We start from the raw sequence: 17352 nt of genomic DNA on the forward strand, positions 1-17352 counted from the left end.
GTCAGAGTTAGAATACTGATTGTTATGTGTAGTGTGTTACCGTTTGGTTCTGCTTACAATAAAGCTGCTATTAAATGCATGATACGACATACGTCTTCCACTACTGTTTTTATAGTTACTTTGACTATAGTTTTGCGTGTTAATATTTTCCTTCGTTTCTGTGTTTATCTTAAAGTTGTTCCATCGATTTTGTAATACCTCTTCATTGATTCCTTTATCTTATCTTCTCCCTAATCTATTTTCTATCTCTTCCGAGTCATCGGTTGTGGTACTGCCTTTAGAGAAACTCGACCTTTACAAGTTTCCTACGATACATTTCTCTGTTGTGTGCTTGGGTTTTCCAGCTAGAAGTAGGTACACAGACTTTTAGTATCTTACATCACCAAATGCAAGAATGCGCTTTGGTCCACTCTCCATGTTTCCTTTCCACAAACTGCTCCAAAGTTGATTTAGTTAGAGCCCATGAATCGGATCTATACGTGAAAACCGGAACTATCAGCATCCTCTACAATCTTACTCTTGTTTCTTAACATACCAGTTTGTAAGCTAGTTATTTTGGGACGCCTAGTAATACCTATTTGGGTCACCAGTGTGTTTTGTTGGGTCAACACGTGAGACCAGATATATGTACTCTCTTACTATTCCAAAGTTTTGGTCATTCGTAGTGAGCTCTGCATAAACTTGTTTTTATTTGGATTTATATGTAGTTCTATTATTTCTGTTGTCGCTGTTAGGTATACTAGACGTATACTAGATTTGTGAATCTTGCCCTTGTTTTGTAATGATGCCTATATCAGTTGAACTGATTTATTAAATATAGTTCCTGTACCGTCTGAAATTGGCGTGTCAAAATGATATTTTCTAAGACCATACTGAAAACATATCATCCCAGCGTGTTGGCTAAGGTATCTGTGTATTTCAAAGAGAGTTGATTTTACATTTTTACTGTCGGCAGCATTTTGGTCCATATGAATGAATGAATGCAAATTAATTTTTTTGGAATGCCTAGTTTCTTCATAACCTTGTCTAGACTGTAGATGAACAGTCTTGTGATGTTGACATGTGACATTATTCTTCTTCTACGGCACTACAGCCCAAATTGATCCTTGGCCTCCTTTATTCTTTGCCGCCACCCTTGCTTGTCTGTGGCTGCTCTTCTCCATACACGGATTCCTAAAAGGGCTTGTGCGTCGCTGTTTACTGTGTCTTCCCAGCACTTTCTTGGCTTTCCAACCGGTCTCTTTCCCTGCATTCTACCATTCAGTGCTCTTTTTGGTAGCCAATCCTCTCCCATTCTTATCACATGTCCGGCCCATTGCAATATTTGTATTCTAATGAAGTCTGACAGGAGTGTTTCCTTATAAAGTTGATAAAGCTCGTTGTTGTATCGACTTCTGAAGATTCCATTTTCCCTCACAGGTCCTAGTATCCTTTTAAATGTGTCGAGTTTGTTTTTGGATGTTTCTTTCAGGGCCCAGGCTTCACTGCCATAGCATGTTATTGGCCATGGCATGTGATATTGCTACTGTAAAATCCACAACGTATCAATTTATCAGTTATGGAAGATCTGGCGGATCTTATGTATACACTCAATAATAATAACTCTCCTCTTATATTCTATATTACTTATTTTCAAATAATTCTCTTTTTAATAGAAATGCTAAGCAAAGAGCTTGATTGATAAGAACAATAACGAAATAGGCATATAAAAAAGATAGCAACGTATGTCTGCGCCAACTTTCTTCTTTCTTGGCTTTAGAATTGAACTGTTTCTTTATTGTTTTATTTTGCATTATGCTACTAAACAAAAACAACTTCCTAAATACTAAACAAAACAAAACGAAATAAGTACCTAAGCAAAAAATAACTTAACAAAACAATGTCAGAGAATTAAGCGGTTAGATAACAAGGCGCGAATTGGTCGATACTATACTACGTTCATCCTCAAGATAAGCTCCCACCGATCAGTGCGACATCGAGCTTATCATGGGTTCCAACGTCGCGCGTCGTAGAGAGAGTTTGATTAGATCTGTAGATAGCTGTCAAAATATGTCGTTTAGTATGTTAAGGCGTTTGGCATGATCTGTATAAAGTGCAGGTTCTTTGTACGGTTAGGGGAGGTCTCAACCAAGCGCAAATGAATGTAATGATTATCCTATGCTACTATAGTCAGGAACTCGAAAAGGAATGCGTCACCTCAGTGGAGACGTGAATGGCTGATTTGATTGTACCCTTTTCAGCAAACCCTGAGTTACATGGACTAGGTACGCGGAACATTTTTAACTGACTGTTGAGCAAGCTACATCTAACAACTGAATACGTACATACTTGTGAATAATTATATTATTATATCGAGATATAAAATAGGAACTTCTTTAAACATCACCTAAAGCTTTATCGTACAAAACATCAGTATCTCGATATATTAAAGTGAAAATCAACAGACTATATAAAAATTTCACTCAGTCTTTCCGTATTTGCATAAAAATATGTGCTCATATGTTCCTTCTCATAATATATGAGTTAACTTGCAAATATAGGAATCGCTTATATATCTATATATTAATTAGGATTATACATAATTATAATTAAAATTAAAAAAATCACAGGTGTCGTGGAATCGCCATCAATTGTTTCTTAAAAAAATATAACACATATATGCAAACTATATGTGAGGATGTGTTAGGCCGGAGTCAGTGTGAAAGTAACTGTGAGAGGAGCTGGTTGTTTCTGTAACATGGGTAAGACAACTACAGAAGGCATAACCCTGCGTTCAGAAGTTGACTCTTCCAAGAGGAATGCCTGCATTACATATCCTGGCCCTGACGATAAAGATGCTTCATCTTGGTGGTCATGTTCTAACTGATTTTGTGGTATAGCATAGGTAGCTGGCCATTGCATCCTTTTCGCTACATCCTTCAACGATTGTTCGATTTCAGAAGACAATTCAATTGGTTTTGATTTGATTGGAGATGGTGGTTGTTTGCATTTTCCCTGACTTGACGTTGAGATACCTTGTTCTTGTTTAGAAAGACTATCGTCTTCAAAATTCTCTTTACTCGTATATATCTCTTTGGTTTCTTCCTCTCTGTTTGTTGTTGGTAAAAGAAAGGCGTGACTAGATAATAAATGACGTTGCAGAAGCTTACGATCTACAAAATTTTGAGGGCATACAGGACATTTCAATGAGAACCCTTCGCTGTTCATGTGAGACCTTTCATGAACGAATAACAGTGGCAGTAAGGGTGAGGTGAATGAACAGTAAGAACACTGGTACATCTTGGAATTACTCTCATCTATACCAAATAAACTAGATATAAAATTTTGAACTCCGCCTACTTTTTGTTGTAAGTCTTGACTACCATTTGGTACTTTCAAACTAGGATTACCTTCCGCACTTGAAGACATGACTGGTTTACTTGTTATTCCTCGATTTTGCTGTAGCTGATGCTCGATTTCAGCCCATTTTTCAGCTCCTACCTGGCCGTGATCTGTTATCAGATGTGCTTTCAACCATTTGGTACTTCGAAATCTTCTATTACAGATGGTACATACTTCTGTAAAATGACTGAAATATCTATGACTCATATCTGCCAAATCACCAGGCTTCAAAGCTGGATCTGCTTCTAGTGGCAGGGAAGGTGATGGTAGTACTGAAGGTTCTCCGTCTGATTTTCTTGGAGGAAGCAGATTTCCTCCATATTCGATAATACCATGAGTGTTATGTTTATGTACACGTAAAAAATATTTACTACATAGTTCTTTGTTGCATATGTCACATACAACTCCACCAATTTGTGCACCATTCTCGATTTCTATACCGTGCATTCTTTGCATGTGTGTTTTCATGAAATATTTGTTACACAGCTCTTTGTTACAGATCTCACAGTAACTACTGGTGGGAGTTACATTCATAGATATACGTCGTTCTGGGATATGTCCACCGGAAATTGATACCCTACTAGATAATTTTTCACCACTGTTTGCAACATTACTGTCTTCTTTAGCAACATCACCTACCATAGAGTTATTAGAATGGAACTCCATTATATGCCTTGATAGTTCTTCAAAGTTAGGCAAGTCCTTTCCACATATATCACATATAGTATTATTATTTGATGATGTTTCTTGGTCTCCAGATTTTTCACATTCTCCTTCATCTAGCAGTAAACTATGTTCTGATATCATATGAGACTGAAGAAAAAACCTGTTCTCGAATTCCTTGTTACAAATCGTACAATTGGAAGAAACTTTAGTAATATTGATATCATTCAGTTGTAGGATCATTGTTTGAAGTTTTTGTAGGTCTTCACTAATGGCTTCTGGGTTTATGGATTTTTCAGATGACTTTGATCCTTCGGAAGGTTTGACGTCTTGTTGCGATGGTCTGTCTGATTCTTCAGATTCTCTGGAACATACCCTTCCATGAACACTAATGTTGTGTAAGTGTGCAAGACTCGCGTTCTGAAATTTAATGCAGCATAGATCACAACCAATACTAGTAGGAGACGTAATTTTACTATCAGAGCTGCCTTGCTCTGTCATTATCAGATTTAGAGGACTAGTTTGTACGTTTGTTGACGAGGAAAAACCTGACATGCATTCACCCCTTATATCCTTCTCTTTGTCTTCTGGAATGTATATACCGTGCCGTTTTAACTTATGAGTTCTTAAAAAATATTTATTACAGTATTCCTTACAACAAATCTCACAAAATGCTTTAGGATTCATGACACCAATTTTTCTTAAACGATATGACAAGTCTGATTCACGGTTTGTTTGATCTGACGATAATTTACTCGATGTATCTTGAAAGAATCCATCTGGATCGTTTTTTATTGAGGTAGATTCGGTTTGTATACAAGGACTTGTGTTTTCTTCGGCGCGATGATCTTCAGAAAAAAACTTATCACTGTCACTTGAAGATGACATCCCATTTGACATGGCAACATTTTCGTTTATTTCACTTTCAGTTAGAGTTGTTTGGTTTGTAGATAAAAAAGGGTTTTGAAATATACTATTAAATGGGTTAATCATATTAACTGGCGTTTTTGGTTCATTGGTTGCAGTTGACTGGTCTGCAGTTGGCACGAGGTTAGGTAACTTTAGGTTAGTTGAAAGTGGTGGTATGTTGACAGATGCCGGCAAAGGCTCTGATGAAGAACTATCTGTGTAAATTCCGTGCTTGTTTGCTTTATGTGTTTTAAGAAAATATTTATTACAAAATTCTTTGTTGCAAAGATCACAGTAAGCATCTGGGTTAAAAATTCTGATAGGTTTAAGAGAAATATTGTCTGAATGTGAATATTGAGGTAGAGCCATAAACATAGGATTAGCTGCGTTAAATGAGATGTTTGGTAAACTAGAACCAATCCACTCTTTATTTTGCATATCGTTCACCCATTGCATATCAGATCGCATCATGGAGAGTCCTAGTGGTGTATCTGGTTGGTCCAAGTAAGAAACTGATGATGGTGTAGTAGGATGGTCATCGGGTTCTTTCTTGCACTCTAAAGAAGGATTCTCGCAAATATGATTTTGTAGCTGCTCTGGATATGAGAAACAACGTTGACACAATAGACAACGATGGGTTGGTTCTGGTGAAGGCACGGACTTACCTTCAATAGGACTAGCAGTCGGACTGTCTTTTTCGCTGGTTGATATCCTAATGGGAGTAGATTGTTTCCGACGTTTCTTACATGAATCGGTTGATGTTAAACTGAGGGAACGTTTTATTGTGCGTAGTGCATCAAAATCAGGTTTGTTGCTGGGTAACTTTTCCGTCATTGACGATGAATATCCTCCATTTAAAGTACCCGAACCTGACGGTAATGTGACGGATGTCATCGTGCTTCCTTGTAGGCTTCATGCAACAATCGTATAGGTCCCTGAAACAATAAACACTTTTAGAAGACAAACCAATTCACAGTAATAAGTTGTACAATAAAAACAGTTCAATTAAGTGAGAAATATCCTATTGAAATGTTAATATTGATATCGTTTTAGGACAGCATCCAAAAAAGTTGAATGTTTGGATGGAAATTGTCCAAAATAAGGTTCCCAATCAGTGTGCCGTGGCACACTGGTGTGCCCTGAACTCCCTGTAGGTGTGCCGCGAAATTTGTGCTGGCTTTAGTCCAAAAGGAAAATCCAGATATTATTTTCACACATTGTTTTTTACACAGAGAAGCACTTGTTGCTCAGTCATTGATGCCTGAACTGAATGATGTTTTACAAACTGTTGTGAAAATGGTGAACTACATCAAAAATAGGCATTTAACAGCGATAGTATTTAATAGTTTGTGTTCTGCTATGGATTCTGAGGCGTACAGAAGTAAGATGGTTATCTCGCGGACGTGTCCTTCAAAAATTCTACGCACTTAAAAAGGAGCTGTTAGTATATTTTACTTGCGAAAAGTCTGAATATACCAATTTCTTTAGTGATGACACCTGGTGCACCAAAGTTGCGTTTTTGGCAGATATTTTTGGGAAATTGTATGATTTAAATAAGGGCATGCGGGGAAAACAAGAAAACATCCTCACCTCTACTGATAAAATCAGTTCCTTCCAGCAAAAGCTTTTACTGTGGATAAAGAAAGTTGAAAATCAAGCCACGTGGGACATGTTTGAGTTAACAAACAATAATTGCAATATAGAACCAAATCTGTCAGTCTTAGTAAGCTGAATGACAATGTTAAAAAGTATTATCCCTCCCTCGATACGTCATCAATGGACTGGGTGCGAAATCCATACATCGAGTCGGCTTATGACACGGCCTTGTTCACTACTGATGAAGAGGGTGAACTGATAAATATAAAAAACGACCGTGGACTTAAACTTAAGTACAGTAAACTAGTTGAAGAAGTAGAGGCTCAGTCAAAACTAAAGAAAATCAAAGTTAATGTAGATGTTGCATCATTTTGGATTCGACTCTTCAATGAATATCCACTGGTCACAAAGAAAGCTATGGATGCAATAATACCGTTTTCATTCTGTCCAAAACCTATGATAGGTAACAGTAACTAGGAAAGCTAAACATAAAGCAAGGGAAAGTCGCCAAAAAGTAATAACGACTCGCCGCGATCGTTTAATTGTTCAATCAGCTGGAAGACACCCAACCATTTCTCACCTGCAGCTCCAAAGGCAGCTTTTGGAAGCTACAGGTGTTTCAGTTGAAACGATAAAAAGAAGAGTTCGTGCCAAGAAGTATAGAGCAGGAGACAGTTATGGGTTCCCGAGCTATCCAGGCAGCACAAGATTGATTGCCTAAATTGGTGTCTTCACCACCAAAACTGGAACATTGGGAATTGACAAAATGTGCTATTTTCAGAAAAAGTCAGGAATTGTGTAAAATCAGATGACCCACCAAATCGTGTACTTAGAGGTTGAGGAAGACAAGCAAGAACGAAAACTGTCAGAAACTGTAATGTTCTGGAGAGGAATTGTGATCTGTAAAAAAACTCCTTTAATTTTCATACAATCAACTTTAACTGCTCACAGGTATGTTGATAACCTGTAGTCAGGCTCTGGAGAGATGCAACAGGAGACAATTTAATTTTATTGCATGATAATGAACCTCCACATACCATTAGAGTGCCTAGAGACACCATTGAAGCAGAAGGTATCTCTTGTTTGGAGTGGCCTGCTTACTCACCCGAGCTTAACCCTATAGAGTATTTGTGGGACATGCTTAAAAGAAAAATTAGAGCTCGCCGGAATAAACCACAAAACATAGCACGGCTAGTACAAGCTGCGTTTGAAGGATGGAGCAACCTACCACAACAAAATGTTGATAATTCGACTAGGAGCGTGCCCACGCAAACTGAAGTGTGCATAAGGACTAGAGGTGATAACACTGACTACCACAAAACACAAAAAAAATAAATAAAACAATTTAAACATTATTCTTATTACACTGAAATTTTTTATGCTATCGACTTTAAAACAACTACTTCCAATTTGTTTTTTAAATAGTTTATTGTTTTATTTAATTGTTATGTATTTGTTACTAAATTGCTTTAAAATAAATATTGTTTGACTTCGTGTGTTCGTTTTTTTTTAAATTCGCACGAAATAATAAGAAATATCAGATGATTGCATATAAGTTTGGGTGTGTGTATTCGGATTTAATAAATAACCAAATTATTCATGCACTTCAACAGAATGGCCGGTTACCACAAAATTTTTGGATTCAACATGAAGTGCTTTTACACTATGATCGAAGGGTTAGAAATCAAATTGATGGATTGAACATAGAGGATTCATAGAGTGGCCTGCTCGTTTTTCGGACCTGAATCCATTGGATTTTTTCTTTGAGTTATCTAAAATTAAGTCTTGGTTTACATATGAGGTCAACATGTTTGCAGGATTTAAAACAAGGAATTATTGACGAATGTGAACTAATACGTCTTAAGTGACGAATTTACTAATAGGTTTACTAATAGGAACATTGCCAGGTTGTGAACCGCGAGCATTTTGAACATTTGAAGTGATTTTTTAAAATTATTATTCTCATTGGTCTTAGTCATTAAATTTACCTTTTATTTAACAAAGTGATTCATTTCTCGTTTTAAGAAAATTTTTCTATCAAACTTGGTATGTATGAATTAGGAATAATAAGTTCTTTACCTTTATTATTTTTGTAACTTTTTGAACTAACGTATCGTCAAGAATGCATGCTATCCCCTTTATTGTTTAATAAATCTTCAGGATATATCTTCGATAAAGCTTTAAAAAGTACAAAAAATGATACAAAAAGCGACCCAATTACTAACCTACTTTAAGCAGATGACATTGCGATTGAAACCTGGACGCTTAAAGTAAACATTTTAAGAAGGTTAGGAGCCTCATATTTATAGAAGACTCATGAAAATACTCTGGATGAGTCAGTTAAGCAATTAAGACGTTCTTCAAAGGCTGAATAAAAATAAAGTTCATTTTTAATATAGAAAAGAAAAACACTTCATACCTTGGTAATATTACATGAAACAATAGAGCAAAGCGTTAGAAAATAGAAGACAAGAGAGGACTGGGAGGACGCAAACATTCGTGGTTGAAATATCTAATAGATTGGAGTGGTTTGAACTCAGATTCACTGTTGTGAGCTGCACAAGATAGACACTACGACATTGAGATTGTTGCCAAACTTTAATGATGGTACTATAAGAAGAAGAGTAATATGGCCCAAAGAATATAAACACTTTTATTATTTATTATTTTTTATTTATTATTTATTTATTATTTATTATTAGACGGGAAACCCCCATTACAAAAAAAAATAATAGTAGTACATTTTTGATTAAAGGCTATATCAAAACTAATCTAAATAGCATCCTATTAAAAAAAGCTTAAAAGATACATATAGGTACAAATATATCACATACAGAATGAACAAAAAGTTATTTACATAATAAATCCATTAGGTACATAAGTTATCACTAATAAACTGGCACATATGTAATAGCAATATAACATTAACATATTTCCAAAAGAGTTCTCTTAAATGACTGAAAAGAGTTATTAAACACATCCAATCTATCTTCTCTATTCATAAACTCTAGGGATCGATTCATGAATGAGTGTCTACCATAATTTGTTGCATGAAAGCCAATAAAAAATAAGTTATTTTGTCGAAGCATTCTCTGTGGAACAGCAAATTTGATTTGTGAAAGAATTTCTGAACATGATATATTTCCATTCAATAGTTTGAAAACAAAGCAAATATCAAACATGGTTCTTCTCTTCTCTAATGTATCCAGTTTAAGATACCTTAAAATATGAGAATAGTTGTGGTCAGGAATCATATTCAGATTGAACATATAATTATAATATCGTAGGAATTTATGTTGCACACTCTCCAGTAACGACTTATAGACATTATACTGAGGAGACCAGATAATTGACCCATATTCAAGCTGTGATCTGACCAACCCAACATATACTGTCTTCACTGCCTCCAAAGATAACCCTTTACAATTTCTTAGTGTAAAACCTAACATCCTGTTCGCTTTTACTGCTAGTTTATCTATATGATCACTAAAATTCAGTTTGGAGTCAAATAGTATACCCAAGTCTTTAGCTACCTCATTTATTTTAAGATTTTGCCCATTTATAGAATAGAATGATGGTATTCTATTTTTTTTCCTATGAAATGAAATCTGAAAGCATTTATCAATATTAAGGTCTAAGAGATTATGTTCACACCACTGAGAAAGACTATCCAAATCTTTTTGTAGTAAACTAATGTCAAGATCATTACGTATAGTTAAAAATAATTTGAGATCATCAGCAAACATGAGAAAGTCACAATACTTCAAGACCTTTTTGAGGTCATTAACAAACAGGTTAAATAACAAAGGAGAGCAGTGTCCCCCCTGAGGAACCCCTGAACATACCTCAATCACACTAGATATAAAGTTACCGATTTTAACTACTAGCCTTCTATCGCACAAAAAACTACGCAACCATTCCACCAATCTATCAGAGAAACCTATATTTCTCAGCTTCTCAACCAATAACAAGTGATTGACCTTATCAAATGCCTTGGAGAAGTCAGTATACACAGCATCAACTTGATACCCCCTCTCCAAGGCATCCAACAACCTACCATGGTATAGAAGCAAGTTGGTCATTGTGGAATGACCTCCTCTAAAACCATGCTGTTCATCAATAATGATGTGTTTGCAATGCCAGTTCAAATAACTATACATGAGACTATCAAATAATTTTGGGATAGATGATTGTATGGATACACTACGATAGTTTTTTACATCATTTCTGGAGCCTGTTTTAAATATAGGCGAGATATAACTTTCTTTCCAGATATGGGGAAAAATTCCAGTAGATAGAGACAAATTAAACAGTTTACACAATGGCTGAGATAATGAATATTTGCACTGTTTTAAAACAAGATTTGGAATGCCATCAGCCCCAATCATTAGCTTATTAGGAAGAGTCCCTAACTTTTCGAAAACCTCAGATACACGTATCACAGGACAATCTATGTTAATTTGGCTATAAAATTTTTCAGGAGACATTGCCTTTGCATTTGAGAAGACTGTAGAAAAGTGATTAGCAAATAAGTCAACAATTTGTTGACCATTGGTAGCAACTGAATTATTTAGAACCATGTTTTTCGGAATATTACTTGATGTTCTCCTACCATTAATGAATTTCCAAAAATTCTTTGGATTACTAATCAAATCCCTATTTACAGATGTCAGATAATTTTTGTGACACTCTTGACTCAATCGTTTACATTGTGTTCTCAACATACTAAATTCATGATAGTCCCTTTCACTATAAGACAGCTTATATTTTTTATGTTTACTCTTTTTTAGTGATATCAATTCTCTTAATTCCCTAGAGAAGAAAGAGGGATAGCTGGATGTTCTAAATTTTTTCTGTGGAATAAAACATTGAATACCAAAAGTTAAGATATTATAAAAATCTGACACAACAGTGTCAATATCATTATGTATAAATATATTGTCCCAGTTTACTGAAAATAAGTAATCATTTAGACCCTCATAATTGCCATTCTTAAAATCAAAATAAAATTCCTCTATTTTAAGTGAATCTAACATTTCATTTTTCCCTATTTTAAAATTACAGGTGTAAGAGGTATGGTGAATAGAGTCACAAAAAAGTGGATCTAAAGACTTACAACATTCCATTGAATTATCATTGGTAAAAAGAAGATCCAGAAATACATTTCTGCTATTTGGTGTATTAATCATTTGGAACATATTATAAAAACCATATGTTTGTGCTAGATAAAGAGCTGGAGAACCTGAAGAACAGTTTACTTTAACACCATTATTAGAATTTGACCACTGTACACTAGGCAGATTAAAATCACCCACTATGTAAAACTTGGTATCAGGATATGTAGCACAGATTTCTTCAACAGCCAGACAGTGGTCGCTGTATTGATCCTCAGTTGATCCAGGTGGTATATATACACCGCCCACCACAAAACTTGTTCCAAAATATTTACATAATATAAACAACTGTTCGATGTGGCTTTCAGTTTTCTTAATAATTGAAGCTTGGATGTAACTTTTAACCAATACCAATATGCCGCCACCTCTGGTTTTTGATGTAACTTGCATGTTCCTGTCAGCACGAAAAACATTATAGCTACTATCTCCACCAAGCTCCTCAGATAAGATGTCCTCGCTTAACCAGCTTTCTGTAATAACAAGGATATCATAACTTGAGCAACTCAGCATTAAATCCAACTCAGCTAATTTAGTGCGAAGTCCACCAACGTTTTGATAATACATTAGTAATGGGGTATTAGCTAGTTTTTTCTTTTATTATTCGAGCCATTATCTGAGCGGTTATCCCTTTTGACTACTTTCGGACACCCATTGATGTAACGAATTATATAACAACTATCGTCAACTTCATTGTTTTTATCATTAAGTTCAGTTAATGCTTTTTTACATTGGTCTCTCTGTAGGGTAGTCTTATCTGAAGTGATTTTATAACCAGATTCCACCAATTTTTTTTAGCTATCAACACTCTTTTCACAAAAAGTTGATCAGTACAGACAATTTTTAATGGCCTGCAGGATCCCGTCTTTTTTGTACCCAATCTAAGAACCTTTTCAACTTTGTCACGCCCATCTTCACCAATACTCATAATATCAAACACCTCTTGAACCACTTTCCTGTCATCCTCAATCCTTCCTGAGAGATCATCCTTATTTGACTCCGTTGCATTATAAATTATTAAATTTCTGGATCTAATTGTTCTTTCATGCACCTCGTTGATCACTTGTTCCGGATCCAATTCTGAAGAAACATGTTGACATTTTTTATTCTTCACCTCCTCCAGCTCCATTTTCATGACTTCCATTTCAGCTTTTAGCTCTCTAACTTGTTTCAAAATAGCTGGAGCATTCTTAAATGCTTCCCTACATGGCTTACAAAAAAACATCATGGATCTTTTTTGAATGACAACCGCCCTTAATTCAGATGCATTAAGCCCTGTACATGGCTCAGTTGGGTGCATTAGTACATGGCAGCTATCACAACACACAGATTTATTGCCCTCAGAAATAATTTCTTCACATGAATTGCAGGAATTAACCATGTTTTTTTCCTTTTACCTTATTACTATTAACCTTTTAATAGTAATTTTAATGTAATTACCATCACAGCACGTTAGAAGCCCGGCCTTCTTCAGAATAATCCTCCATTCGCCCCTCTCTCTCTCTCTCTCTCTCTCTCTCTCTCTCTCTCTCTCTCTCTCTCTCTCTGGCAACTCTTCTCGAGGCTCTAACTCCAATAGATTTTAAATCATCCTCTAGGTTGTCTTGATACCTTCCTCTGTCTCATTCTCCCATCTGCCCTCTTCGTTAAAAAACTTTAAGACTTTAGGACTAATGCACCTTCCTCTCATCTGACTACATGCTCTGTCCATCTAAGATAGGCCATCAACCTTTCTTATTCCATTTTTACAATGGAAGGGTCTTAAAAGTCGTTCTGGATTCTGACCATGCTCGCTATTCCTGTGAATGTAAGTTCAGTTAGTTAAACAAGATGTAGCGGTGTTTGAAATTCTACCATAGCTAGGATGAGTTTAAATCAATTAACTTAGTCATATGCGGCTTTGAAATCCAAGAATACGTGGTGGGTGTCGACGACAAACTCTAGGGTTTTTTCGAGAATCTGCCTCACTGATATTCTCCCACTATTCGTAGGGGAGCATTCTTTTGTACAATTTGTTGGACATTACTTCATAATATGCTATATTGAGTAGAGTGATACCTCTATAATTATCTTCTTCTTCACGTGCCACTCCTAGCGGAGAGTTTCATTATGGCCACTGCGACTTTGTTAGCAGCGCGCCTTCGCGCCTAGAAAGTTCAATCGAACTACACCCGAACCATTCACGTAGATTACGAAGCAACGATATTTTTCTTCTTCCCACACTTCTTTTGCCCTGCATGATATTTCTTAAACGTTCGTACTTTTCACCACTCATAATGTGCGCCAAGTATTCCATCTTTCTAGTTTTTATCTCATTTATAATTCCGCATCGTTTATCTAAAGTTTGGAGTACTTGCGTGTTAGTGACGCAGTCCATCCTTGATATTTTGAGAATGCACCTATAGCACCACATCTCAAATGCTTAGATGTTTTTTATGGTCGACTATTTTAGTGTCCAAGCCTCAATTCCATATAACAGGGTGGAAAAGACATAACACCGCAGCATTCATATTCGTAACTTTATGTTGATATCACGATTGCAAAAGAGATTCTATATTAAAGACTGATCTAGCAATTTCTATTCTGCATTAATTTAATCTCTTTTGTTTGATCAGTATCGTCTGTGATCCAAGCACCTAGATATTTATAACAGGACACACGCTCAATCGCTGTATTGTCTATTACAAGATTAGCTCTGATGTTATTTGATTTCGCGATTACCATAAATTTAGTTTTTTTTCACATTAATTTTCAAGCCGTCACTGTTACAGTATATATTGAGACTTTGAACGAGATGTTGTAGTTCTACTAGAGTTCCCGATAGGAGAACCGTATCGTCAGCATACCTTATATTGTTGATCATCTCAACATTTATTATCAGACCAACATCTTCTTCTGCGAGTGCTTGTTGACAGATGACTTCACTATACAGATTAAATAAAAGTGGCGATAAGATACATCCCTGTCGGACTCCTCGACGGATTTGAATTTCTTCTGTTAGCCTACCCTCAACCTTCACATTTGTTGTTTGATTCAAATATAGGTTGCATATAACTCGAATATCTCGGCTGTCTATATTTTTGTTTATTAGAACTTGCTTAAGTGGTTACTAGGTGGTAAACCTTGGTGGTGTTAAGATATCTAACTTGCGTTTCGCAGACGACACTACACTTCTAGCCTCTACTCCAGAAGAAATTACTGAATTATTAAAAAAACTCGAGGTAGAAAGTGCTAAATTTGGACTCATGGTTAACTACAACAAAACCAAAATCATGGTTATTGATCGCCAACAACAGTTTGCTGAAACCCAAACTATTGCGGGATGCGAAGTAGTCTCATCTATAATATATCTTGGAGCTCTAGTTAACAACACAGGCAGTTGTGAACCCGAAATTAGAAGACGCATTCAACTAGCAAGAGCAGCAATGAGTGAACTAAACGGGGTCTGGCGTGATCGTCACATTACTATGACAAACAAAAAGAGACTCGTTTCAACTTTGGTCTTTTCCATATTTTACTATGCATGCGAGACATGGACAGTCAAAGAATCAGATAGACGACGTATAGATGCCTTTGAAATGTGGACATGGAGACGCCTGCTTCGAATTCCATGGACGGCTCGCCGTACAAATATCTCGGTTCTGGATGAAACTAAACCGGATCAGCGTCTCTCCAGTACCGTTTACTCTAGAATTTTAAAGTTCTTTGGTCATATCCATCGAAGTGATCACAAAATGGAGCGGTTGGTGGTCCAAGGAAGGCCTCAGACTCAACGCCAACGCGGAAGATCTCCACAGCGATGGCCGGATATTACTAAAAAGCTTCTCAACAAACAGTATACTGAGGCAATACATGTAACTGATGACCGCGACCAGTGGAGAAATATTATCAATCAAACTGTCCATCTACTAAGATGTTAATGACTATGAGGATGATGAAGTGGTTACTGATGTCTAAGTCTAATTTCCTATAGATCCTATTGTGGATTATTTTTATGAATAGTTTTAGAGCATGACTCATCAAAGCTATCCTACGATATTTGTTGCATTCCTTTGTATTTGCCTTTTTTGGAAGTACATAGTATAAAGTCCCATTCCTTAGGTATTATTCCAGTTCTATATACTGTGTTAAATAGTAAGAGTATTTTAATAGATTCATCGTCCATAAGTTTGAGCAGTTCTATGGGAATTTCATCAGGACCGGGGGCCTTGCCACTTTTCGCTTGTTTGATTGCATATTATTGCTATAATTATCACATACTATCATATCTCTCTTTTTGTAAAGTGGACACAGTATACCCAATTTCTACTCTGAGGGTGTATCTTTCTGTTGCCAAATTTCAATTATTAATTCATGTTTCAAAAGGGTGTCGCCTCCCTCTGCTTTTAAAAAGAGACAGGGATATTATTCGACTTTGATCTAATAGATAATTATTTGAAATTTGCCTGAAAGTTTAAGGTCATTAAGTTTAATATATTTATCATAGCTTCATTAAAAACGACTAAGAAAATCTTGAGATTTATACGATAATTCGCAAGTGTGCACACAGAATCATAGAAATCACTTTTATTTTTATTGAGAATGTAGAGGTATTTGTTGACCCAGAAATGTCCACACTGTCAGCCTTTTTATAACACGCACTCAAACTATCGATTTTAGACTATTTAATGACACATTTATTCCTGTACTTTTAACTAAAATGGAAAGGATATTCAACATCATTTATTTGATTAGTCTGTTTTATCTGTAGGTAGTAGTTCACCATGTTATTGAAGGAAATGGAATACAGGATGCGTAAATTATCAAAATAAGTAATTTCAAAAGAACATCAGTTATGGGACGAAATTAGAGGAATCAGAAACGCGTAACTACCCTTATTAGGGGTGGATTAAAAACTAATCGACTTGAATACATAGGTCATAGGTACATACATCACTCTAGACTTAGACAAAAGATTGCACTGAAAGGTTCACGCCAAACTGAAAAGAGAAGAATTTAGTATTCAATACAGAGCTTAGAGCAACAGAAATGGACTTCTAGTGCCGTTCGGCGGAAACATCTAGACGCGACAGAATAACAAACGAGAGAGTCCGAGAAATCATGGGGGTTACACATACTATTGTTGACGACATCAGGACGAAACAACTCAGCTGGTACGGACACGTAAGGAGAATGCCGGAGAACAGAATACCTAGACAGATCCTCGAATGGCAACCAAGAGGAAGGCGCAGACCAGGAAGGCCTAGAAGAAGTTGGAGAGAGGGAGTTGATAGAGAAATCAGGGACAGAGAACTCGAGGACGATCTATGGAATGACAGAACGAGATGGAGATTGGAAATCGGAAAACGTCGAAGAAGGTTGTGAACCGATATTATATATATACATCTACAAAATATGTATTAGATAATTGGGAGAAATTCTAAATCCTTACTATTTGCAGCCTTAAAAAGGGTGTCTTCTTTGCTAACTTTGCTTGCAGCTACCCGGAATACACCCTGTTCTAGACGGATTGAACCACTTTCTCAGATTTTGAAACCAAGATATTTTTCTTCTGCCTTTCTTGCCCTGAGGAATGAGTTGCAACAAGCCATATCTCTGTTCATTTCTCGTAAATATGGCCAATATATTCTAA

General features: G+C 36.1%; 1 protein-coding gene across 1 annotated transcript; it reads right to left on the reverse strand.

The window, feature by feature from the left end:
- Nucleotides 1-2666: 2666 nt before the first annotated feature.
- LOC114340736 (uncharacterized) lies at nucleotides 2667-5880 on the reverse strand. The gene has a single exon (XM_028291504.2). The coding sequence runs from the start codon at nucleotides 5845-5847 to the stop codon at nucleotides 2683-2685; it is 3165 nt and encodes a 1054-aa protein (XP_028147305.2). The 5' UTR covers nucleotides 5848-5880; the 3' UTR covers nucleotides 2667-2682.
- Nucleotides 5881-17352: the final 11472 nt, after the last annotated feature.

This window comes from Diabrotica virgifera, chromosome 10, assembly GCF_917563875.1.
Source record: "Diabrotica virgifera virgifera chromosome 10, PGI_DIABVI_V3a".
NCBI lineage: Eukaryota > Metazoa > Arthropoda > Insecta > Coleoptera > Chrysomelidae > Diabrotica > Diabrotica virgifera.

Bases quoted from the DNA above. Each gene is read 5' to 3' on its own strand.
- LOC114340736 (XM_028291504.2), bottom strand. From the start codon at position 5,847: ATGACATCCGTCACATTACCGTCAGGTTCGGGTACTTTAAATGGAGGA.